This window comes from Ictalurus furcatus, chromosome 5, assembly GCF_023375685.1.
Source record: "Ictalurus furcatus strain D&B chromosome 5, Billie_1.0, whole genome shotgun sequence".
NCBI classification, from domain to species: domain Eukaryota; kingdom Metazoa; phylum Chordata; class Actinopteri; order Siluriformes; family Ictaluridae; genus Ictalurus; species Ictalurus furcatus.
Window position 1 is genome coordinate 16,339,546 of NC_071259.1, and position 27,147 is coordinate 16,366,692.

At 40.3% G+C, this 27,147-nt stretch overlaps 1 protein-coding gene across 2 annotated transcripts in view; it reads right to left on the minus strand.

Annotated features, from left to right (window-relative positions):
- Positions 1-2,334: 2,334 nt before the first annotated feature.
- The window catches only part of dhx37 (DEAH (Asp-Glu-Ala-His) box polypeptide 37), a 33,049-nt gene continuing 8,236 nt past the window's right edge, over positions 2,335-27,147 (minus strand). For both annotated transcript variants that reach the window (XM_053624882.1, XM_053624881.1), the window contains exons 15-28: positions 26,955-27,031; positions 25,009-25,241; positions 24,809-24,920; positions 24,582-24,688; positions 12,805-12,993; positions 12,568-12,692; positions 12,342-12,458; positions 10,360-10,532; positions 9,953-10,067; positions 7,509-7,646; positions 7,290-7,384; positions 7,124-7,197; positions 5,352-5,449; positions 2,335-2,781 (exon numbers count right to left, since the gene is read on the minus strand). In XM_053624882.1, the coding sequence (XP_053480857.1) occupies positions 2,705-2,781; positions 5,352-5,449; positions 7,124-7,197; positions 7,290-7,384; positions 7,509-7,646; positions 9,953-10,067; positions 10,360-10,532; positions 12,342-12,458; positions 12,568-12,692; positions 12,805-12,993; positions 24,582-24,688; positions 24,809-24,920; positions 25,009-25,241; positions 26,955-27,031 (1,730 nt within the window). In that variant the 3' untranslated portion in view covers positions 2,335-2,704. The remainder of the gene's footprint in view (positions 2,782-5,351; positions 5,450-7,123; positions 7,198-7,289; positions 7,385-7,508; positions 7,647-9,952; positions 10,068-10,359; positions 10,533-12,341; positions 12,459-12,567; positions 12,693-12,804; positions 12,994-24,581; positions 24,689-24,808; positions 24,921-25,008; positions 25,242-26,954; positions 27,032-27,147) is intronic.

The following is a 27,147-nucleotide window of genomic DNA, read 5'->3' on the forward strand; positions in this document are numbered from 1 at the left end:
TTCTGCATAAATATGACCCAAACATCTTATTTTCACACAAGTCCTAAAAGTAGAAGAGAACCCAATTAAACAAATGAGACAAAAATATTATACATTGTCATTTACTAACTGAGGAAAATTATCCAATATTACATATCTGTGAGTGGCAAAAGTATGAACCTTTGCTTTCAGTATCTGGTGTAACCCCCTTGTGCAGCAATAACTGTAGCTAAACATTTTCGGTAACTGTTGATCAGTAATGCACATCGGCTTGGAGGAACTTTAGCCCATTCCTCAGTACAGAACAGCTTCAACTCTGAGGATTTTGGTGGGTTTCTTCACATGAACTGCTTGCTTCAGGTCCTTCCACAACATTTCTATTGGATTAAGGTCAGGACTTTGACCCGGCCAAAACGTTAACTTTATTATTCTTTAACCATTCTTTGGAAGAACCACTTGTGTGGTTAGTTTGTCTTGCTGCATGACCCACTTTTTTTGAGATTCAGATCATGGATAGATGTTCTGACATTTTCCTTTATAATTAACTGGTATAATTCAGAGTTCATTGTTCAATCAATGATGACAAGTCCCGGATACAGCAATACAGTCCCAAACCATGATACTACCACCATCATGTTTCAGAGATGGGATAAGGTTCTTATACTGGAATGCAGTGTTTTCCTTTCTCTAAAAATTACACTTCTCACTTAAAAAAAAGATCTATTTTTTATCTGTCCACAAAACATTTTTCCAACAGCCTTCTGGCTTGCCCACATGATTGTTAGCAAACTGCAGAAAGGCAGCAATGTTCTTTTTTGAGAGCAGTGACTTTCTCCTTGGCACCCTGCCATGCACACCACTGTTGTTCAGTGTTCTCCTGATAGTGGACTCATGAACATTAACATTAGCCAATGTAAGAGAGGTGTTTAGTTACTTATATGTTACCTTGAGTTCCTTTGTGACCTTGTGGACCATTACACATCTCGCTCTTGGAGTGATCTTGTTGGTTGATCACTCCTGGGGAAGGTAACAATGGTCTTGAATTTCCTCCATTTATATACAATCTGTCTGACTGTGGATTGGTGGAGTCCACACTCTTTAGAGATGGTTTTACCTTTTCCACCCTGATGAGCATCATCTCTTTTTCTGAGGTCCTCAGAAATCTCCTTTGTTTGTGCCATGACTAACTTCTACAAACATGTTGTGAAGATCAGAGCTCCAAGTTTCTTGGTGTGCACATGACAGAGGACCGCTAGACTCTCAACACCACCTGCCTGGCCAAGAAGGCCCAGCAGTGCCTCCATTTCCTACAGAGACTGAAGAGAGCCAAACTGCCCCCTCCCACCCTCACCTCCTTCTACAGAGGGACGATAGAGAGCATTCTGACCAGCTATCTCACTGTGTTTAACGGGAACTGAACAGCCTCCGAATGCAAGACCCTACAAAGAATTGTGAGATTCTTTGTGATTTAATGCGATTTAATGATGCTGTTCCGATAGTATTCTGCAAATAAATAATGTTTTAAAACAAAAAGTAAAAGCCAGTTTTCAGTCAGGCTTGACAAAAGATTAGGCCATACCGCTTCTTTATATGAAAATCTTTCTTTCATATGTAAATAATGAAAACCTTTAGGATTTCAGAAATATGTTGTTAGGGTTATTTTATTAATGGAAAGAACGCTTAGAAACCTTGGAAATTAAAAGTGTCCCAGTATACACCCTATAAACACATGCATTGCAGGGTTATGTAAATAACTGCAGTTATATAATTATGGCAGTCAAAAAGAATAATCCTAAATTGTCCAGAATGCTAAATAGAGAATGATGCTAACAGTTTCTGCACAGCAGTGAACATACCTGTTAACAACAGGGCGGGTCTAATGTTGAAACTCACCAAACAATTTTAACATTGTTCCAGATCTTATCTTTGTCTTTTACAGAGAATCTTTATTAACTCTTGTCAGTCATACTATATATTGTATATAATCAAGGGATATTTTATTTATTTCACACCAATTCAGTCCTTAAAAGTAATATTTCACCATAAAATGCCAGACAGGAACGACAATGTCTGAAAAAATATAGATTGTGGTAATTTCCTTAAGCCAGCTCACTCTGTTTCATTACATTTTTTTCAAGTCATCCATATTTAGTGACAACTACTATAGTGCAGACACTACAACAATAGTTTTGGGGGGGGGGGGGGGGAGTGTGGAGGTCGGTTCACTTTTTAAATTTAGATGAAACATTTTGAAAATTATTCTACTGAACCAGAGAGAAATATGACACACTTATAACACACAAGACTCCTTATTGTATACAAAAATATTAGATTTAGGAAGACATGTTTTGTTTAAAAAAAAAAAATAAAAAAAAAGTGTTTATTTGTGGTAGTTTCACAACTAGTAAGAGTATCAGTTTGGACACAAACTGTTTCTTGCCCTCGTAATGACCACAATCTGAAATGCCAGATAAGTCAGTTTAAGCCTAGTCATACTTTCAATGGTGATTCTTTTCGGTTCAGGATTAAATATATGAACAGAAATTCCACATTTCCACAGAAGTCCACAGTGAGTTCATGAATAAATATATGAAGCTGGTAAAAATGTCCGTCAGTCTCTGCAGAGACAAGGGAAAATCTTCTGCAGCTTTGAGAAATGTGCTTATGCAGGTGTGAATCCTGCAAGACCAGCTCTGCTTATGATTTTACAGGGGCAGTGTGTGTGTCAGACAGGAGGCCAGCTCTTGGTGACTTCTTCGTGAAGAGACTTTGGAACCCACTGGCAGTATGCTGACAGGAGAACTGTTAGGAGAAATAAACAGAAGTTTTTAAAACAAATTTTCTCCCAGTTTCAGTCATTAGGTATTAGCTAGTTCTCACTTATCACACAACAGCTTTCACCTGGGGAGGGTGGCGGGTAACAAGTGATTCCTCCGAAATACAGTATCTCACAAAAGTGAGTACACCCCTCACATTTTTGTAAATATTTGATTATAACTTTTCATGTGACAACTCTGAAGAAATGACACTTTGCTACAATGTAAAGTAGTGAGTGTACAGCTTGTGTAACAGTGTAAATTTGCTGTCCCCTCAAAATAACTCAACACACAGCCATTAATGTCTAAACCGCTGGCAACAAAAGTGAGTACACAATGGCTAATTTGGCCCAATTAGCCATTTTCCCTCCCCGGTGTCATGTGACTTGTTAGTGTTACAAGGTCTCAGGTGTGAATGGGGAGCAGGTGTGTTAAATTTGGTGTCATCGCTCTCACACTCCCTCATACTGGTCACTGGAAGTTCAACATGGCACCTCATGGCAAAGAACTCTCTGAGGATCTGAAAAAAAGAATTGTTGCTCTACATAAAGATGGCCTAGGCTATAAGAAGATTGCCAAGACCCTGACACTGAGCTGTTGCACGGTGGCCAAGACCATACAGCGGTTTAACAGGACAGGTTCCACTCAGAACAGGCCTCGCCATGGTCGACCAAAGAAGTTGAGTGCACGTGCTCAGCGTCATATCTAGAGGTTGTCTTTGGGAAATAGACGTATGAGTGCTGCCAGCATTGCTGCAGAGGTTGAAGGGGTGGGGGGTCAGCCTGTCAGTGCTCAGGCCATACGCCGCACACTGCATCAAATTGGTCTGCATGGCTGCCTTCCAAAAGGAAGCCTCTTCTAAAGATGATGCCCAAGAAAGCCCGCAAACAGTTTGCTGAAGACAAGCAGACTAAGGACATGGATTACTGGAACCATGTCCTGTGGTCTGATGAGACCAAGATAAACTTATTTGGTTCAGATAGTGTCAAGCATGTGTGGCGGCAACCAGGTGAGGAGTACAAAGACAAGTGTGTCTTGCCTACAGTCAAGCATGGTGGTAGGAGTGTCATGGTCTGGGGCTGCATGAGTGCTGCTGGCACTGGGGAGCTACAGTTCATTGAGGGAACCATGAATGCCAACATGTACTGTGACATACTGAAGCAGCGCATGATCCCAGCATGTATTCCAGCATGATAACGACCCCAAACACACCTCCAAGACGACCACTGCCTTGCTAAAGAAGCTGAGGGTGAAGGTGATGGACTGGCTGAGCATGTCTCCAGACCTAAACCCTATTGAGCATCTGTGGGGCATCCTCAAACGGAAGGTGGAGGAGCACAAGGTCTCTAACATCCACCAGCTCTGTGATGTCGTCATGGAGGAGTGGAAGAGGACTCCAGTGGCAACCTGTGAAGCTCTGGTGAACTCCATGCCCATGAGGGTTAAGGCAGTGCTGGAAAATAATGGTGGCCACACAAAATATTGACACTTTGGACACAATTTGGACATTTTCACTTAGGGGTGTACTCACTTTTGTTGCCAGCGGTTTAGACATTAATGGCTGTGTGTTGAGTTATTTTGAGCGGACAGCAAATTTACACTGTTATACAAGCTGTACACTCACTACTTTACATTGTAGCAAAGTGTCATTTCTTCAGTGTTGTCACATTAAAAGATATAATCAAATATTTACAAAAATGTGAGGGGTGTACTCACTTTTGTGAGATACTGTATGTGACGCCAGCCATCTTTTTCAAACTGCTTTACATGCTACATGCCCATGACTGGTTAGTGCCACTCTGACAGAGAAGAGAATAAAGCCATTCTACCCATGCAGAGAGCAGGGCCAATTATGCGCTCATACACTCCTGGCCACAGTGTACTGTAGGCCTTCTGGCTTGTAGTACACACTGCCAGTATCTGAACACCCTGTTTTAATAACTTGATTCTACTTCAAGAATGTGGTTAAGTGAACACTTAAGAATCATAAAACCTAGGTAAGTCATAGATATAAGTGAACTAAGAAATGTGTGTGATCTAGATCTAACTGGAAAAGGACTATCTGGATCAATCTAATTAGGGACTTGCATCACCAACACAGAGTTAGGACCATATTCTACTATCTCTCTGATCTGTCTATTTTTTTCAGCCTAATGATGGCTTGCTTCACTTGCATCGACACCTCTTTGGACCACATATTGAGAGTTCCCATGAACAGCTACCAAATGCAAATTCAACACTTGGAATCAACTCTAGACCTTTTGTGTCCTTTGGAGACGGTCCTTGGTTCAGAAAATCTAGCTATACAATTACACCTACTTAATCTTTTGAGAAAATCTAATGTTAAAGTGACTTTTTTGTTTTAAAGTGATATGCTTTATCTTACATACTTTAGATCTACGATGTACATTTATATCAGTGATTTAAATCGGCTTCAGAGAAGTTGTAGCCTACCAGAGCTTTGAGACTCATGAGAAAATATCATGTTTATGTAAACCTGGATGATATTTTCCTCCAAGCTACTGGCTGTGGCCTGAAATGTCCACACCTACTTACATTTTTCATTTTTCTTCCATGCAGCTTGTAAGGCATCTCGGTTGTCCACTTTTTCTGACACTAACGCTCCTAAAAGATTTTCTGTTCGAGGCTGCAGCCTGAAATAAATACACACGTGAAAAAATGAGCATACCCAATGGAAATTGTTGGCTTTTTTTTTTACATATTTGAACAAGCAAACATTTGATCCTCTTTGAAACGGTGAATATTAATAAAGGTGATACACTCTTAAATGACACATAAAATTAATATTCTGTAGTCATTTTCACAATTTAAATGAACAAAAAACAGATCAGTCACATGGAAAAAGTAAGTACACCCCTACACTTATTATACCTTCAAATCCATAAAATTAGAATCAGGTGTTCAAGATTGGGTGCCAGTGATTAGAACCTGCTTAGGGAGTGCAGGTGGAAGTGTCTTATTTATACCCCTCTCGTATCTAGTGTCTGGTGTTCCCTTTGTTATTGAGGTGTGTGGTGTCATCATGCCAAGATCTAAAGAGTTCTGTAAGGCCTTCAGAAAAAAGGTTGTGGATGCCTATGAGTCTGGCAAGCGATTTAAAAAGATCTCCAAATTATTTGAAATATAAATCGTTACACTGTAAGGAAAATCATCTAAATGGCATAGATTTCAAACAACTTCCAATTTGTCCAGGACTGGCTGTCCCAGCAAATTCAGCCCAAGAGCAGACCGTCTGATGCAAAAAGAAGTCTCCAAGAGCTCCAAAATTTCATCAAAGATTCTGCTAGTAAGTCTTACAACTGGTGGTGTTAAAGTGCATGCTTCTACAATCAGAAAGAGACTGCACAAATTTGACCTGCATGAGAGGCATGCCAGGAAAAAGCCTTTGCTGTCTAAAAAGAACATTAGAGCAAGACTGCAGTTTGCCAGTGAACATACAGGTAAAGACCAGGCCTTTTGGAATAATGTGCTCTGGACAGACGAATCAAAGATAGAGTTGTTTGGCCACAGTAACAGCAGACATGTTTGGCGCAGGCCAAAGACAACTGTTTTTCATACCAACTGTGAAGCACGGTGGTGGAAATGTTAAGGTTTGGAGTTGCTTCGCTGCCTCAGGGACTGGACGGCTTGCATTCATTGATTCAACTATGAATTCTGCATCATATCAATGAGTGCTGGAATATAATGTGAGGCCATCTGTCTGAAAGTTGAAGTTGAACCCGAAAGTGGACCTTTCAACAGGATAATGATCCTAAGCACACCAGCAAATCCACCAAGGAATGGCTCATAAAGAAGAAATGGAGGTTTATGGAATGGCCTAGTCAAAGCCCGGATTTGAATCTCATTGAAATGTTGTGGGGGCATTTGAAACAGGCAGTACATGCAAAAAAATCCATCAAACATCTTGCAACTGAAAGAATATTGCATGGAAGAATGGTCGAAAATTCCAGCAAGCCGATGTCAGAGACTGGTGGACAATTATGCAAAATGCCTACAAGAAGTTATTTCTGTTAAAGGGGGCAATACTAGCTTCTGAGACCAAGCGTGTACTTACTTTTTCCACAGAATATCACATCTATTAATATTTCTGTTGAATAAATGATTAAAAAAACCTAATTTTCCTTGTGCTTTTGTTCAAATAAATCATCTTTATTAATAGACACTGTTTCAAAAATGATCAAATGTTTGCTTGTCCAAATATGTCAGAAAAAGCCAACAATTTCCATGAGGTGTACTTATGACCACATGACTGTTTGTGCCACACATATGTACAGAAATTTATTTATTAATGTGGATTGTGCACTTACTTGGCCCAAGTCTTCAGCATGGTAGCAGGGCTTGACAGTAAACATGTACTGTGTCGCTGTAATTTGGGACACACCTGTAGCATGTACCCAGAAGTTAATCACTAATTTATCCACGTCATTAACATGTGTATATATACAACTCACAGATTCAAACACACACATGTACCTGTCCTTCCAGCAAAAACTTGGCAAACAGTTTGTATCGCTCAAGGCCTTCAGGATGATCCATCTCAATGGCAGGAAGCTTCCATCCCACTCTGACTATAAATACAGATGCAGACACAGTTCATAAAACTAGGAAGAAAATGGCATGTCTCATCCATCAACACCACTAGGGAAGGTCAGACAAGGGCTAAGAAAGTGAAAGGGTAAGGTATGGTCTTACAGAAGGTGCTCTGTTGTTGACACTTCACGTTGCCACTGAGGGTGCAGTACCATGGGGCAGGGCTTTGTTCTGGTCCACTGAAGTGACAGTACTGGGGCAGGAGCTTTGGGATCCAATCAGCCTGCACTGCACACACTCCTATAAATAACATTTATCATGTAAGTATTAGTCTGTAGTACAGTATACTACACAATAAACTCTATAAATCTTTACCATTCTGCACAATTGTGCTATATCAGGAGTATCAAATTTGTACAGGTTCAGTTGCATGAAATTTCTTACTTACAAATGTCTGGAAAAGCCAATAACAGTTATATTTAATACTTAAAACGTAATTAAAAGTTTCTAGCTATAAGAGAGACAATGAAAAGTGATTATGCTTTGTTTCTAAGTGTTGCTTATGATGAATGCCACAGACAGACATACAGTATCTCACAAAAGTGAGTACACCCCTCACATTTTTGTAAATATTTGATTATATCTTTTCATGTGACAACACTGAAGAAATGACACTTTGCTACAATATAAAGTAGTGAGTGTACAGCTTGTGTAACTGTAAATTTGCTGTCCCCTCAAAATAACTCAACACACAGCCATTAATGTCTAAACCGCTGGCAACAAAAGTGAGTACACCCCTAAGTGAAAATGTCCAAATTGGGCCCAATTAGCCAATTTCCCTCCCCGGTGTCATGTGACTTGTTAGTGTTACAAGGTCTCAGGTGTGAATGGGGAGCCGGTGTGTTAAATTTGGTGTCATCGCTCTCACACTCCCTCATACTGGTCACTGGAAGATCAAACATGGCACCTCATGGCAAAGAACTCTGAGGATCTGAAAAAAAGAATTGTTGCTCTACATAAAGATGGCCTAGGCTATAAGAAGATTGCCAAGACCCTGACTCTGAGCTGCAGCACGGTGGCCAAGACCATACAGCGGTTTAACAGGACAGGTTCCACTCAGAACAGGCCTTGCCATGGTCGACCAAAGAAGTTGAGTGCACGTGCTCAGCGTCGTATCTAGAGGTTGTCTTTGGGAGACAGAGGATGAAGGGGGGGCGGACGGAGGGGGGGTTGGTGTCAGCCTGTCAGTGCTCAGACTGTACACCGCACACTGCATCAAATTGATCTGCATGGCTGTCGTCCCAGAAGGAAGCCTCTTCTAAAGATGATGCACAAGAAAGCCCGCAAACAGTTTGCTGAAGACAAGCAGACTAAGGACATGGATGACTGGAACCATGTCCTGTGGTCTGATGAGACCAAGATAAACTTATTTGGTTCAGATGGTGTCAAGCGTGTGTGGCAGCAACAAGGTGAGGACTACAAAGACAAGTGTGTCTTCCCTACAGTCAAGCATGGTGGTGGGAGTGTCATGGTCTGGGGCTGCATGAGTGCTGACGGCACTGGGGGGCTACAGTTCATTGAGGGAACCATGAATGCCAACATGTACTGTGACATACTGAAGCAGAGCATGATCCCCTCCCTTCGGAGACTGGGCCACAGGGCAGTATTCCAGCATGATAACAACCCCAAACACACCTCCAAGACGACCACTGCCTTGCTAAAGAAGCTGAGGGTGAAGGTGATGGACTGGCCAAACATGTCTCCAGACCTAAACCATATTGAGCATCTGTGCGGCATCCTCAAACGGAAGGTGGAGGAGCACAAGGTCTCTAACATCCACCAGCTCCGTGATGTCGTCATGGAGGAGTGGAAGAAGACTCCAGTGGCAACCTGTGAAGCTCTGGTGAACTCAATGCCCAAGAGGGTTAAGGCAGTGCAGGAAAATAATGGTGGCCACACAAAATATTGACACTTTGGGCCCAATTTGGACATTTTCCCTTAGGGGTGTACTCACTTTTGTTGCCAGTGGTTTAGACATTAATGGCTGTGTGTTGAGCTATTTTGAGGGGACAGCAAATTTACACTGTTATACAAGCTGTACACTCACTACTTTACATTGTAGCAAAGTGTCATTTCTTCAGTGTTGTCACATTAAAAGATATAATCAAATATTTACAAAAATGTGAGGGGTGTACTCACTTTTGTGAGATACTGTATATATCTATATTTATATATCTATCTATCTATCTACACACACACACACACACACACATATATACATATATATATATATATATATATATATATATATATATATATATATATATATATATATATTTATTTATTTATTTATATTTATTTATTTATATACACACGCACATATGGAGTTCAACAGAATTCTATTTTCACATTCACTTTTAGCTGAAATGCTTACCTTAAAGTGCTGCATTTAAAAAGCAAAAATCTATAATTTGAGTATGTGTGTAAGTAAAAATGCAATTAGAAATATGTGCATAGACTGACACTGTAAAATGACCAATTCTGCTCCCACAATTAAAACACTTACGAAGGCACAACCTCACAAAGACTCACATATACACACACACCTCTCATGTACATTTTGGTAGTTTCCATGATTTCTTGGTAAACAACAAACTCAGGCAGTTCTTTGTGAAGTGCAGAGGAAGGATGTATAAACACTGGCTCATCCAGCAGAGGAGTCTACACAGATACACAAAAAATACTACATTCAACACATCAAGAAGTCACATTACTATTAACCATAACAAAATGTTATCTCTGACTGAAGAAAGTGCACTGATAATGAATGGAATATAATTACATTCTAGACTATTTTCTTCAGCTTCCAGTTACTTGTATGCAGACAATTTTCAAGTTTCCTTTAAAAAGTATACTTCATACACAAGGTCTAATCTGCAGTTTAGTACATTGTGTAACATTGTGTAAGACTGAAAAGTTGTGAGTGAGCTGTTAAGTCCGTGTGTGTGTTCACCTTGTAGCCATTTCTCCACTTTGGATCCAGTAGCTCCTCAGCTTGTACTCGTCTGGCCAGATGATCTCCTAAACCAGCCAACACAATCTGCCTCAGGCACACTACCTGAGATTCAGTCGGGGGGGCCATTTTGTTGTCAACACTCACCCCAGCATCAGAACACACAGAATTCACTGGACAGGAAAAAATAATATAGAATCACACAAACATGACAAAAAAGGTGGTGCCGATGAGGACATATTTATATTGTACGAGTACATTGTATATGTATATTGGTCAAGGCTTTATCCCTGAATGTAATTTGAGCAAAGGCCATCTGTGTAATATAGGCCTTATAATCATAATGGTTATAATAAATAAATACAACAATAAATGCTGCTTTTTGTTCTATTTTGTTTTTGTTCTGATTCAGGAAAAAAACACAAGACATGAAATTGTAATGTATAATTATAATAAGTAGTTTTTGAGGAAATAATATATTTGAATGGTATTATGTCAATATAATCACTAATTTAGATGTTTTTGTGTCTGTGTGTTTTTACATACACAAAAACTATTCCCATTTATAGTCATATCAGTAGCAGTTTGTGTTACCAATTAGGAGTGCTACAGACTCTAAAGAAATGAGACACACATTTTGAATTTGGCATGGGAAGACTAAAAGCATACCTCTTTATCCAGCTGCCTTTAAAATTATTTTGTCATTGTTGAAAACACACACACAAAGCATAGTTGTTTTGTTCTAACAAAAAAATATAATCATTAGAACTACCTTATGAAAGAAATATATAAGCCAAATTATTTTATACTAGGAGTGAGCAATCTAGCGAAAATATCATATAACCATTTTTTCAAGTTGGTTTTTAAGACTAGTTTGTAAAATTACTGAACAAGAGCAAACACACTAGGTTCTCTATTGATGTTAACAAAGCTCTACAAGGAAACATAACCTCAAAAAAAAGAAAGAAAGAAAGAAAAAAGAATAACAGAGTCCACTTAGGCCAAATTACCTTTTCCAAACAAAGATGCATAAAGTGCATTTCTCAATAAAATACAAACAATTATTTTAAAAAATTAACTACCAAATCAAAACAATCCATACTATATTTTAAAACACTAAATAAAAAAAGTACATCACCTTTACTAACGTAATTTAATGTGATTGTACACATGTAAAATCAATTGCTAGAGCCAATATTGACATACTGTGTGATCAAATGAAACCAAGAATTAAACTTTTTGGTCATGGACACCATCAGCATCTTTGGTGACAAAAGGGGACAGCAAATAAGGAAAAGCTCCTGATAGTCAACTGTAAAACACAGAGGTGGCTCATTAATAATTTGGGGATGTTTTGTGGCTTTTTTTTCCTAAGAGCTCTTATTAGACAGACATTGGTATCATCAAGAATTCTACCAGGAAATTTAAACACAAAATCTGGTTGCCTCTGCCGGAAAGTTTAGACTTAGCCATAGATAGAGCTTACAATAAGATAATGAGTCATACATACATCCAAAAATCAACAAAAATAATTGGCTAAAGAAACCCAATATTCAATATTTTGCAATTACCATCTTATTCTCTAGATTGGAATGCTACTGAAAACCTGTGGCCTGTGTTGAAAAGGTAATTCCACATTTCACAAACCTAAAAACATTATGGAGCTTAAAATATTTTAGATGAAAGAGTCCAAGATCCCTTGACAAGTGTCTTCAACCTTGTTAAGACATTACAGGAAGAGACTCAGTGATGTTATTCTCTTCAGGGCAGGAATCACAAAATTACAATAATTTTGAATACAGTGTTTTGTAGATAAGAAAAAAAGCATGTTATAGATAATATATAGATAACAATATATAGATAAATCTATACAATGTCCCTGAATGCTGCTCAAAATGTCACTTATTGTGTGTTACTCTTATTACATATTAATTTCTGGTGACTTTCAAGATGGGTGCCAATAATTCTGGAGAGCACTGTACCTGCATTAGTGAGCTGTCCCCGCAGCCTCCGTATCTCCAACATAGCTTTGTAGCGAAGTCCATTTTCTTCACAGAAGTTTGGCGTGCAGCCAGCAAACTCACAAGCCCCTACAGCACCTACACACACACACACACAAACACTTACTTTGCATTATATTTCACACAATAACATGGACCACTGAAATATTTTGGTGTGTAAGCCAGTGTATAATTATTTGTAGCATACCAAGCATCACCATGAGATCTCCTAACAGTAAAGACTGGCCCTGGCCTGCCCACAACCTCTTCATCTGTCTGAAGCGTGCTTTTCTTCCAGCCAGCTTACTGCTCTCTTCTTCACTGCTCGCTGGCCTGAGAGAGACAGAAACAAAGGCAGAGACAGACAGTAAAAGAATTAAATCATTTAAAACCTGAAACTCATGTAACTATTGACATGCAAATATTAAATCTCTGTCTGCTTTACCTGTCCAGTTCCGCAAAGATTTCTCTAACAGTCATGGCTGCCACTACCGTTATGATGTAGGGCATGCAGCCCTGCTGGCGGCCCAGTGCAAGCATCTTAGCATAGCGTGGTGCAACAGGAAATGCTGCCATGGCACGTCCCAGAGGAGTTATAGGACATGATAAACGTGCCCTCTCCATATCCACCATACTGGAATAGATGCAGAGTGCAAGAGACGTTTACTAATTAACATGGCAAAATAAAAAAGTGAACAGAGTAATGAGGTAAAAGGACCAAAGCTGGCACACCAAGCAGACCCGTGGTCCAATTTTTCAATTCTGCTTTTATTCTTAGCATTCGCGTGTGTGTTATAGCTAGCTAGATTTTAGGAACAAAATGGCTGAGCAGAGCATTTAAAACAATGGCTGAATATGAGTGGACAACATGATGCCATTTAATCCCAATGTGCAACATTTTCACTCAAAACAACCTCCTTTCTGAGAAGAAAAATCGCTGCTCCATGTTTTTCATCTAGCTCGGACAACTGCAGTGAGTTGTACATCTGAACGTTGAAGTGCTCTTTTATGCCCTGCTCATAATGTTGGTGGAGTATGTTTAAATGGAGTGACTGACTAACTTTACCAAGCTACCTTAAGTGTTTGCTAAGGTCATCCAGTTAATAAATTGTTATGAAATGTAGCTAGTGTTAGCTGCCTTGGTTCATGCCATCACTTACATTTACGGCATTTGGCAGACACCCTTATCCAGAGCGACTTACAGAAGTGCTTTGAAGTCCATCAATAAATACATCCCGATATTGGTTTACTAGGTCACAGACTAAGAATAACATCAGTCTTAACCCTCTGACCCCGTAAGGCCGAAAAACCGGCTTGCCCGTCTTTGACCTATTCCCGTAAGGACGATATACCGGCTTGGTCGTCTATGCCAAATACCCCTAAGGCCGATATAGCGGCTTTACAATGTAAACATTATCCCCGCAAGGCTGGTATACCAGCATTACTCTGCTATGATTCCTTACTTATTTAATTATTATTCTTTGACCAGGAAGGTTGATGACGTCATGACGTCATTACGCCGTCATTACGATGAAGCTGATCCATGCGTGAATGTTGTTGAAACTAAAAATGCAAAAGCTAATCGTGTTCCAGCTAAAGTTACACCTACAGTGAACACAGGTACAACTAAAACAGTGAAAAAAACATACACAGTTACACAGGCGATAGCAAGGATTCTAGATAGTGACAGCAGTGAAAGTTCAGGCAATGTTGAAACCGAAACTGATAGTGACGCAAACTCTCATGATTCAGACCCTGATCCGTCTTCATCTTCAGCATCAACCAGTGCGACTGACACTGCAGGGGTTTAGAGTCATAACATGACCCTGATGGATTCAACTTTCAAACCAAACGAGGCACCTGGTCCTCGTGCTGCAGCCGCAAACTGTACCGCTGACACTACTGTGCTGGAATACTTTGCACTTTTCTGGGACGACGACATATGGCAGTTGATTGTTGACAAGACCAATTTGAATGCATTACATGTTGAGACTGTGAAACCTGCAGACTACTATGCCAGACAGTGGCAACCACTGACAGTACCAGAGCTGAAGGCTTTTGTTGGACTGCGACTGGCGATGGAATATGCTGTCATCAAGCGGCGTTACAAACAGTATTTTAGTTATAAGACTGGATATGTGTTCAAAACGCCAGGATTTCGCAAAGTGATGTGCCGAGACCACTTTCTTGCCATATGGAAATTTCTCCATGTCGTTGATGAACATGATCCAAGCATCGACAAGCAGGACAAATTGTACAAAGTAAGTAAACACCAGAAATAAGTATTTCAGTGCATGTATTTATAATAAAAGTAATTATGAAGTAATTATTACAGGAATAATAATAATAAATTACTTGTCAAAATAAAAAACTAAGGCTGTCCTTTATCACCTCTGCTTTTTGCTGTCACTATCGAGCCTCTGTCTATCGTATTAAGATCTTCTCCCTTGTTTAAAGGAATAGTTCGATACGGTGTAGAATACAAATTGTCGCTATATGCTGATGATTTGTTATTCTATGTAACCGATCCTATTGCCTCTATGCCTGCTGTCTTTGTGTTCTGGAGACCTTCGGTGTTGTCTCTGGTTATAAATTATATTTGGACAAAAGCAACTGTTTTCCCGTCAATACTGCAGCATTTTCTCTCCAACAGTCAGATCTAAGTTTTCGATTTAGTCAGTCAGGGTTTAAATACCTAGGTATCAACGTGACACGTTCTTTATCTAATCTTTTATCAACTAATTTCACTCCCCTCATCTCAAAGGTTAAATCCAACATTCAGAGTTGGGGTAACCTCCCACTTTCTTTAACTGGCAGGATCAATGTCGTCAAAATGAATATATTACCGAAGATTCTTTTCTTGTTCCAGCAAGTTCCTCTTTTTCTGCCAAAATCATTCTTCGATTCATTGGATAAGATAATTAGTACTTTTATTTGGGGTGGGAAGCCACCAAGGGTTCGTAAATCTTTATTGCAGAGTTGTAGACTTAGTGGAGGACTTGCATTACCCAATTTTGAATTCTATTACTGGGCTGTGCACATCCATAAACTTTGCTACTGGGTTAAATCTCCTGGATCTTCTTGGTGTAAATTGGAACCATCTTCTTGTAGGGAATCCTCTTTACCTGCTTTACTTTATTCCTCTCTACCTACAAAACTCTCCCTATAAACTGATAATCAAGTTGTCCTCAACACACTTAAGACTTGGTATCAATTTAGACAGCGCTTTAAATTTGTAGGTGCATCCTCTTTGGGTCCTTTAGACAACCACCACCTATTTCCTCCATCGTGTTTGGACTCTACATTTTCAGTGTGGTATGACAAGGGCATTAAACAAGTTAGAAATCTGTATGCCAATGGTGTCTTTGATAGCTTTGCCAATCTGTCATCTACTTATGACCACCCTGTGACGCATCTCTTTCGTTATTTTCAAATTCGGAATTTCGTTTCTAGATGCTTTCCTAATTTCCCCTCTGCGCCTCCTGAACAGGCTTGGGAAAGCTTGTTTTCAAACAATCCACATCAGAGAGGAATGATTTTTAGGATTTATGATTTTATTCTGGCGCTAGTTAGTCAGGCGAGCACCAAAATTAAGAATGTATGGGAAACAGAATTAGGAGCACAGATAAGTGAAGAGTGTTGGGAACATGCTATAGGGAGGGTACAGTCTACCACTTCTTGTGCTCGTCTTGGACTTATCCAGTTCAAAGTTTTACAAAGAGTCCATCTGTCCAAGTCAAGACTTTCTGTAATATATCCGGACGTAAAGGACAAGTGTGATAAATGCCATTGCTCTCCCTGTCATCTTGGCCATATGTTTTTCTTCTGCCCTGATCTCCATGGTTTTTGGTCTGGTTTCTTTACCATCATGTCCACTATTCTCAGGGCAGATTTAAAACCTTGCCCATTGATTGCTGTATTTGGGATTCCTGATGCCTCAGTTCAATTGAGCTCGATACAAAAGGATGTTATCGCTTTCACATCCCTTATAGCAAGACGTTCCCTACTGTTGCATTGGAAGTCTGCTAAATATCCATCTATCTCCCAGTGGCTAAAGGATGTGATGTTTTTTTTTAAACTTGAGAAAATAAGGTATACGATGAGGGGTTGTACTGACAAGTTTTTTTTTTAATAAATGGCAACCCTTTATTGCATATTTTATGGAGTTACAGACACTTCCCACTTAAATTTTTGTGCCTGTTGTTGGCTTTTACAATATCTATATAACCAGCGATAGTTATTGGTTAGCCACGATGAGCCGGGTTGGGGGGGGCGGGTTTGTTTTCGGTGTTTGTACTTTTTAATTTTGTTTTCCTTTGTTAGTATAAAAAGAAGAAAAAACTGTGAATGATTGCTGCTGTGTGTCAGTCGGTTTGTTTTTCTTCTCAATAAAACTTTATTGGAAAAAAAAAACATAATAAAAAGCTAGATTTTTTTTATCCATTATTCATTTTTGTGGTCATTATATTGTATTCATCCATTATGTTTCAGATTCTTCCACTGTTGAACAACATAATCAAGAAGTCCCAGGAGAACTACAACCCAGCTCAGGATCTTTCACTCGAAGGCGTGATACCTGCAAAGTACCGACTTGCCATCAAGCAGTACATTGCCAGTAAACCCGTCAAGTGGTACATCAAGAGCTTTCTCCTGTGCGACAGTAAAACTGGTTATGTTTACAACATCGAGATTTATTCCGGTAAGACACGGGGGACATTCATTACAGAACTTGGAGCCACTGGCAGCATCGTTACTCGGCTAGTCAGTTGTGTTGATGGTCAAAACTATCAACTGTATATGGACCGTTTCTATAATTCACCAAGTCTGTCAAAATATCTGATGACCAAGAAGATTCATAGCTGTGGAACTATAATGACCAATCGAAAGGGATTTTCAAAGGGTGTAATAAGAAAGAACAAAGATATGAAACGTGGTGACTACGACTACTTGAGTCTGGATGGATTGTCAGTTATTGTTTGGTGTGATCGCAAGCCATTGTATTTCATTACCACCTTCCATGATCCACAGCTAACTACAACTGTAAATTGGAAGAGTAAAGATGGAACAGTGCAGCAAGTACCATGCCCGAAAACGGTTGCAAGTTACACACAGAACATGTCAGGCTGCGACAGAAATGACCAGATGATGAAACTCCATAGAACAAGGAAGCACTATCGCTGACCACGCAGAATGTTGCTCAAATGTCTTACTTGGGCATCATATTACGCGTATGTGATTCGCAGATAGTACAAACCGAATGCTCCAGGCAAGAGACTTTACACATTCTACGATTTCATTGATGAACTTGTCCTGGGTCTGATAGGTGATTACCGTTCGCCGAATCTCATCAGGCGCCGTTCAGCAACTTCATCGAGTCTTCCACGCCTGCTCAATGTCGGCCAACATACACCAGAGCGCCCTGCTGGAGCCACTGGCAACAACAGATGTATTGTGTGTCATGAGAAGGCTAGACACTTCGCCAAAAAAAATCCTTCAGTTGAAAAGAAGAACAACCCCGACAAGGAATCAAAAACTGTTTTTCGTTGTCGGGAATGCGACCAATTTCTGTGCATTCATGAAAACAGTACCTGCTGGTCTGATTATCACCAGAAAGTTGACTTTTGGTGCTAAAATGCATTTATTCAAAGGCATTGACCACGCTGATGCTCGTATCGCCTACTATAAGTTGTTTCAAGGCCTAAAAATGTTCAAATTAAAATGTTGATTTTGGGGCCAATTTTGGCCCAGGAACTCAGGGTTGGCATGCTGTTTCTATGGGGAATATAGGGTTGTGGGACATAATACTGTGGGAACTAAGGGGTAAGAGGGTTACAACTCTGTTGGGAGGTAATATAGTAAGAAAAACACACAGAGAACACAGCAATTCTTTTAAAATGCAAAGTACTAATTTGAGTACTTTAGGAAGAGGTAGTTCTTTAGACATCGTTTGAAGACTGCCAGAGACTCAGCTTTTCTGACATCTAAGGGAAGTTCATTCCACCAAATAGGTGCCAGAACAGAGAAGAGTCTTGATGCTTACCTTCCTTGTACCCTGAGAGATGGTAGCACCAGTCTAGCGGTGCTAGAGGATCAGAGGGAGCGTGGTGCAGTGCAGGGTGTGATAAGTGATTTGAGATAAGTGGGTGCTGGTCCATTTTTGGTTTGGTAGGCAAGTATCAGTGTCTGAAGCGAACAGCTATAGGAAACCAGTGGAGGGAGCATAGCAATGGGGTGGTGTGGGAGAACTTAGGAAGGTTGAAAATAAGTCGAGCAGCTGCATTCTGGTTCAGATGCAGAGGTAAAATGGCACTCAGAGGCAGACTTGCCAGGAGTGAGTTGCAGTAGTCCAGTCTTGAAATGACAAGAGACTGAACCAGCACCTGAGTGGTCTGTGTGGATAGAAACGGACAAATCCTTCTGATGCACAGGAGAAATTGACATGAGCGTATCAGATTAGCAATGTGAGAAGAAAAAGACAGTTGATTGCCCATGGGTACCCTAAGGTTGCATGCAGTAACCGAAGGTGGGATCAGAGAGTTGTCCAGGGAGATCACAAGATCCTGACATGGTGATGAATCACCTGGGTAGAACAGCAGTCCAGTTTTGCTGGGATTACGTTTCAGCTGATGAGCTGCCATCCATGATGAGATGTCTGCCAGACATGCTGAGATCTGAGGAGAAATAAGAGGATCTGAGGGAGGGAAGGAGAGGATGAGTTGAGTGTCATCCGCATAGCAGTGGTATGAGAACCCATGTGAGGATATGACCTCAGCAAGAGATCGAGTATAGAGGGGGAACAGAAGAGGATCAAGTACTGAGCCTTGTGGGACACCAGTCTGCGGGGAGCAGATGTGGATCCCTTCCACGTAGGAACAAACCACTGCTATGCCGAACCACAAATTCCGAGACTCATGAGGGTGGACAAGAGAGTCTTGTGGTTGACTGTGTCAAACGCTGCTGAAAGGTTGAGGAGCGATGATAGTTTGTCTGATATAGCAACATGTAGATTCTCAGTGACAGCCAGAAGGACAGTCTCTGTGGAATGTGCTGCTTTGAAGCCAGACTGATAAAGATCTTGTAGGTTGTTCTGTGAGAGGTAGAGAGACAGTTGATTGTGAACAGTGTTTGAGGATTTTAAAAAGAAAAGAGAGAAGTGATACCGGTCAGTAGTTGCCGATGTCAGAGGGATCCTGTGTGGGTTTCTAAAAGATGGGAATAACCCTTGCTCTCTTGAATGTAGTTGGTACATGACCGATGATATGGAACCATTGAGGTTAGTCGTGATGAAGGGGAGGAAGTCTTGTAAGATGGTCTCACAAGACAACCTATGCTCTCTGCACATTCCTTCTCATTCTCAATCAGATTTAGGAACTGCCAATCTGCTGTCAACAAGGCGGATTTCATTTCTGCCTTTGCAACCCACTCTAACCTCAGTGTGCTGACTCTGACTGAGACCTGGATCCATACTGAGAACACTGCCACACCCGCTGCCCTAGCCTCCAACTTCAACTTCTCCCATACCATGCGCCCCAACAGACGAGGGGGTGGTACAGGTTTACTTCTCTCCAAAACATGGAAATTTACATGTCTTTCTCCCCCTTGCTCCTACACTTTTGATGACAGCTTGACCTTTACAGACCACATCTCAACAACTGCACGGTCCTGTAGGTTCATTCTTTATAACATCAAGAAAATCAGACCCTACCTCACTGAACAGGCTACACAGCTACTAGTCCAGGCTCTTGTCATCTCAAAACTGGACTACTGCAACGCACTACTCTCAGGCCTCCCAGCCAGCTCCATCAACCAGCCCAAAAGAACCCATGTCACACGCCTCTTCATCTCCCTCCACTGGCTTCCTGTAGCTGCTAATATCAAATTCAAAGCCTTAATGCTCACGTATAAGACCTTGTCTGGAACAGCACCCACCTAGCGCAACACTTTCCTTGAGGCTTACGTTCCCTCACACAATCTGTGATTGGTTAATGACCGACGCTTAGTAGTTCCTACTCAACGTGGCTTAAGGTCCCTTTCCAGAACCTTCAAACTAACTGTTCCTCAGTGGTGGAATGAACTTCCAACCTCAATCCGGACCGCAGAATCTGTCACTATTTTAAAAAAAAAACAGCTAAAGCACCACCTCTTCCGTGAGCACTTAACTAACCCCTAAAATGCCAAACCCACATTATTTAAAAATAAAATAAGAAACTTACTCTGGCTCTTACACCTCTACTCTGTGCACTGTACTTCTGTAGAACTCAATTATAAATCTTGCATGATAGCACTACTTGTATTGTTCTCTGCATGATAGATAGCTTTGCTTGTAATTCCTCATTTGTAAGTCACTTTGGATAAAAGCGTCTGCTAAATTAATAAATGTAAATGGTCTGGAGCATTCTGGAAAGGTTTAGATCCAATGGGCAGGTGGTAGGATTACAGGACAAGATGACCAGCAGGATCTCTTCTGTTGTTAGATTAGAAAAATGTGTCAGAAAAGGAGAAGGGGAATCCTCAGTGGGTAGTGTAAGAGTTGGGATAGAAGTGAAGGTCTGGCAGATTTTTTCAATCTTCCCAACATAAAAGGTGGCAAAGTCTTCAGTAGTCAGGGAGGACGGAGCCGGGGGGTTGAGTAGTGAAGAATAAATGTTGTGGAGCTTACGAGTGTCTTGTGCAGATGTTTACAGCTTTTCCTTGTAGAAGGCATTCTTGGCAGAAGTCACTTCAGAAGAGAATTTAGACAGGAGAGCGTGGTAAGAGGCAAGATCTGCGTCGAGTTGTGATTTCTTCCACTTTCTCTCTGCTGTTCTTCATTCTCTCCAATTGCTGCGTAACACATTTGGCAGCCAAGAAACAAGGTAAGAAATCTTCCTGGGTTTAGAGGATAGAGGGCAGACAAGGTCCATGGATGAGGAAAGTGAGGAAAGGGTCTGTGGCTAACTGTAATGGAAGGGATGATGAGAAGATAGATTGAGGAAGTAACTTTAACTACATGGAATTTGAAGGATGAGATGTTGAGATGAGACAGGGAGAGAGGTGTGAAGCACCATATCAGAAACAACAGCAGACCTGTACCATCACCCCTGACAGTTTCTTATGGAGTGTGAGAGAAAGCATAAGCAGAGGATTATCAGGAGCAGCCGGTGTAGCTGAGTTCTGTGGAGATATCCAGGTCTCAGTTAGTGCCAGAAAGTCAATAGAGTAATGGGAATCTAAAGCTGAGATGAAATCAGCTTTCTTTACAGAAGACCGGCAATTCTAGAGCCCATCTACCACTGCTGTTTGAGACTGAGACAACAGAGGAGGGTAGATGAGGTTACTGGTAGTTCGCTCTCCGGTTTGTGGATGAGAACTTCTAGGCCTGAGAGAGGTGACAACAGAGATAGGTTTGAGGTACATGTCTAGTCAGGAATGAAGTTAGTGAAGATAGGGCTGAGAGGGAACTGGTAACACTTAACTGAACAAGAGAAAATAAACGCTACTAAACTTGATACTTTAACTAAATTTATGCTTCATTCACTCACTTTGGGTTGCTAGTTATGATATCAGTACAACAAGCAAGCTTAGATGTCAAAATAAGCAACATACCAGGAAAATTGCAAATAACTCCCTGCTGAAGGTCTGTTAGAACAGTTTATAGTAGAACACATAACTTTGCTACAGAACTGTGTTGGAAAGTGCATGCACTTACATGAGGGTCAACTGTCAATCACTTCATCAACCACTCCTGTATTAATTATCATCAAATAACTCCTATAAAATGCATTTATCATATGTCAAATTGTACTGCAGCCAGCCAGTTCTGTTGTTAAATCCCTATTACGACATCCAACCACACACACACATACATACATATGAAAACCATATATAAAGCTGAAAGTCTACACTTCAATCACATGAGCACCCTCATGTTTGTGTTACCTTCTGGCTTTCCCTTTTAGTTATGCTGGCACAGCTAGTCTTGCCAGAATCCCTGCTTGCACTCACACATGCAAAGTACATTGTCCAATAAGCATACCTAATAATCTCTCCCTCTCTTTTTCTGTCAAGCTACACATGATGCTCCTGAGACACCAGTGATCCTGACCCCGTCTGCTCTAAAGACCTGCCTGATCCATCCTGATGCCCTACTTCTGGTTGGAGTTCTCATCAATTGGAAGTCACATGCTGCTGTTGAGGATGGCCCCACATGGTGCAGCCTAAAGATAATTGAGATTATCAAGGATGGTACCACTTAAAAACCATAAAGATGGCTTTGGACCTCAATTCATATGGACAGTTATGCTAAGATGTCTAGAACTACAAATAGTTTTGAACTCAAGTCTCCATCAGTGAACAGTGGAGAAGATCAATAAAACAGACTTCATGTAAAAACTATAATGAATTTTCCTGGTTAAACAACTGCACTATTTGACCATGTGGTATTAGCCCATGTATAGAAGGGATTTGCTTATTTATAATCGCACTATCTGTTGTTACCCAGATGAGAAGGAGTTCCCTTTTGAATCTGGTTCCTCTCGAGATTTCTTCCTCAAAGTGTTTCAGGGAGTTTTTCCTTGCTACCATCGACTCTGGCTTGCACATTAGGGATAAATTCATACATTTAAAATCTACATCCTGAATTTTTATATTTCTGTAAAGCTGCTTTGGGACACTGTCCATTGTTAAAAGCACAAATAATACAAATAAAACTGAATTGAATTTTGATTGCTTCATTTCAAATCCATTGTGGTGGTACAGAGGCAAAATGACAAAAAAGGTGTCACTGTCCAAATACTTATGGACCTGACTGTGTACGGTCACAGGTTTAAACACATTCACAGTGGCATGTAACTGATAGCTGGGCTACACTAGATCATGTGTCAAAAGAATATGATACTGGTACACAATAGGTAGCGTACTACTTAACATTATTATTTCATATTATTCACTTACACTATTTATACTACACTTACACTAAGCAGACTATATTATTATACAGTAATTTCTATATTACTAAATAGAACGTCTACAAGACTGCCTTACTTTTTCTTTTGAATTACAAACAAACATTCCTGGCAATAGGTATGTCACAATACCAAAAATCTAGTAGTCGGTACCGATACCAGCAAAAGTACACGATACTCGATACCACGGTGTAGTTTAAAAAAATTTTAATAATTTTTAAAAAAAAAATAAAATTAAAACCTTTCCCGGAGGACATCCTCCTCTGGCTGATACTGGCAAAGAGAGAGAGGGAGAGAAGGAGGGGGGAGAGAGGGGGGGGAGAGAGAGAGAGAGAGAGAGAGAGAGAGAGAGAGAGAGAGAGAGAGAGAGGCGGGGGTATTTTAGTTATCAAACACTGTCTGACAATGACTTATAAAACAGTGGAGGCTACAAGTGCTAAGGTGCACTCCTCAACGCGTGCATTAGTTTAAATTCATTGATATGGTGGCAGGCCAAAAAGATTTATTAAAAGCATGAACATTTGAATAATTATTAGTGACATTAGGCTACATTTAGCTGACAGGACACGGGCTGAATGGCGATGCACGGTGGCTCATTAGGAGGTAGCTTATAACACTGCAATGTGTTAGCGTCATTGACAAATAACTGTCTATCGCAAAATTACATGGAGCATAACATTAGCTGGTTTCACGGCCACAACGCCAGCTGCCTCAAACAAACATAATATAGGACCATCTTTCAGGTGCTTCGTCAAATTCCAGGTGTTTCCTCGCTTTGTTTGAAATGAACGATAGCATCGGTTGCACACCATCTTCAGAGCATCAATTATAGGTTTGTCTTCATCCGACCCGAATGTGAAGAATTTCCATATTTGACTCTTACTACCTTTCCTCTCAACGAGTCGGAGCTAAACTTGTCGCCATCTTCTATAGTTTTTCCCGTGTGCTTGTAGGCGTTCTTCTTCTTCTTTACCACTTGTGGCCCAACTAAAACGCTTACGCGTATTTGCTGCCCCCATCATGTCCGTCACGTTTTAAGAATGTTGGTACCGACTTGGTACCGAAGTATTGGTTTTTGTGACATCCCTACCTGGCAAAGTGAGCTATTTCCTTTCATGCAAGTGCAGAATGTATGAATATGTCGGCGGTTGTCTTTGTGGTGGGAACTTTGTTTTAAAGAACATGAGACAATGATCCGTCATCTTTAGCTGCTGTTGGTTGTTCACCAACAGCTTGGTGTGAGTATAAAACACATAAGGAAAAAAAAACCCAATCCTACCGTCCCTGGCGAGGTGGTTCCTCTAGAGCACCCAAAGAGATAAGTAGCTGCTCAGCAGACACCAGCGCTTCAGAGGAGGGTGGAGTAGGGAACGGAAAATTCACTACCTGCAAACACACACACACACACATACATACACTAGTGAGTAAACACTCATTATGGTTATGCAGTTACCATAGTGTTACACATAGCATAAGGAACATGTAATCACTTTCCCCGCCTCTAACCTTCTCAATGTTGAGATCTTTCATTTGCAAAACAAGGTCATCAACAGGACGACGAGTGATTTCAGCCTCAGAGAACTGGCTGAAATCACTAAAAACCGCAGATGAGTAGAGCCTACACACATCACACAAAACATACAATCACACAAAGCAAAAATCAACATTTCTCCCACCAAAGGTTATAAAACTCAAGGACAGCCAACCTATAGCAATGTCCTGCCTCAGTTCTTCCTGCCCTTCCTGCTCTCTGATTGGCTGAGGCCTGAGATGTCCAGTTGACCTTAAAGGAAGAGACTCCAGTCACTCTGTCATAAAATCTCTTCTTCACCCGACCACAGTCAACCACATATTTAATTCCTGGAATAGTGAGGGATGTTTCTGCCACATTGGTGGCCACCACACACAAGCGAGCACCTGGAGGAGGTGGACGGAACACCTGCACACACACACAAGATAAATAAATAAATAAATTTACACACACACACACACACACACACACACATATTATATATATATATATATATATATATATATATATATATATATATATATATATATATATATATATATATATATACACATACACACACACACACACACAATATATATATATATATATATATGTATATGTGTATATATATATATATATATATATATATATATATATATATATATATATATATATATATACACACACACACACACACACACACTGAATAATAATATTTTATAATAACATTTTCACAATCAGAGTCAACCAATCCAAAAGGGGTTTTCAATTTAAAATTTTACAATCAGCTATCACATATACAGCATATAATCAATTTGAATGAAACCCTAGTGTGTTTGCTGTGTCATATTTTTGCAGGTGAGAATAAAGCAATCGCACTAGAATATGAGACTGACTTGAGTGATTTTGGTGTGGTTTCCATCAGAGCTGTTTGATTGCAGTGAGAAAGAGATTCAACCCTGAATCAACCCAACTGGTAATAAGTAAGCTGTATTCTCTGTTCCCAGGGGATTCTGTGTCAAATGTACCTTTTTAAAACCTTCTTTAACATCCTTTACCAAATAAGTAAACTCTGCAAAAAAAAGAGAAACGTCCCTTCTTCAGGAGACTGTATTTTAAAGATAATTTTGTAAAATCCAAATAAGCTTTACAGATCTTTATTGGAAAGGATTTAAACAATGTTTTTCAGGCTTATTCAATGAACCATAAACAATTATTGCACATGCACCTGTGGAACAGTCCTTAAGTACTAACAGTATACAGGCGGTAGGCAATTAAGGTCACAGTTACAATAACTTAGGATACTAAAGAGACCTTTCTACTGACTCTGGAAAAACACCAGAAGAAAGATGCCTAAGGGGCTTGCTCACCTGCGTGAACATGCCACAGGCCTGCTGCAGGGAGGCATGAGGACTGCAGATATGGCCAGAGCAATAAACTGCAATGTCTGTAATGTAAGATGCCTAAGACAGTGCTACAGGGAGACAGGAAGGACAGCTGATTGTCCTTGCAGTGGAAAATTACATACAACCTTGTGTCCTCCCAGACGTGATCAAGAACTTGCAAATGCCTTGATGGAAGAGTGGGGTAACATCTCACAGCAAGAACTGACAAATCTGGAGCAGTCCATGAGATGAGATGCACTGTACTACTTAAAGAAGCTGGTGGCCACCAGATACTCACTGTTACTTTTGATATTGACCCCCTCTTTGTTCAGGGACTCATTATTCCATTTCTGTTCTTCAAATGTCTGTGAAACTTGTTCAGTTTATGTCTCGGTTGCTAAATGTTTTTATGTTAATACAAATAATTAGACATGTTAAGAAATCTGCTGGGGAAAAAAAGCAGTTGAATGTGAGAGGATTTTTGTTCCGAGTTCATGTTTTCAGACATACAAACCCCGCAGCCAACATTTTTGCTTTTCGGTTTGTTTATGTGCATTGTGAAGTCAAACCCATACCAAAAGACGTACATTTTCGCTCTGATTCAGACATGGCAACCAGACTAGTAGGTGTGAAAGCACTCTAAGAATAGACAACAGTGCTATATTTTTTTCCACATAATAAGCAATGATTGGAAACATAGAAACACTGCATTAACTATTATTAAAATAACAAACACAAGAGGAAAATATATTACTCTGGCTTGCTGCTCAGGTGCCAGCAGGGAATAAAGTGGCAGCACGTATAAAGGAATGGTGGGATCGGCCTTCTCCCCTAAGAATCCAAATAAAAACACACATTTGGGTTATTCTCAGAATCTGTAAGAGGAAGACCACCCCTAAAACTCTCCCTAGCTAACCTCCGATATATTGTCCAGTACACCATTAGGT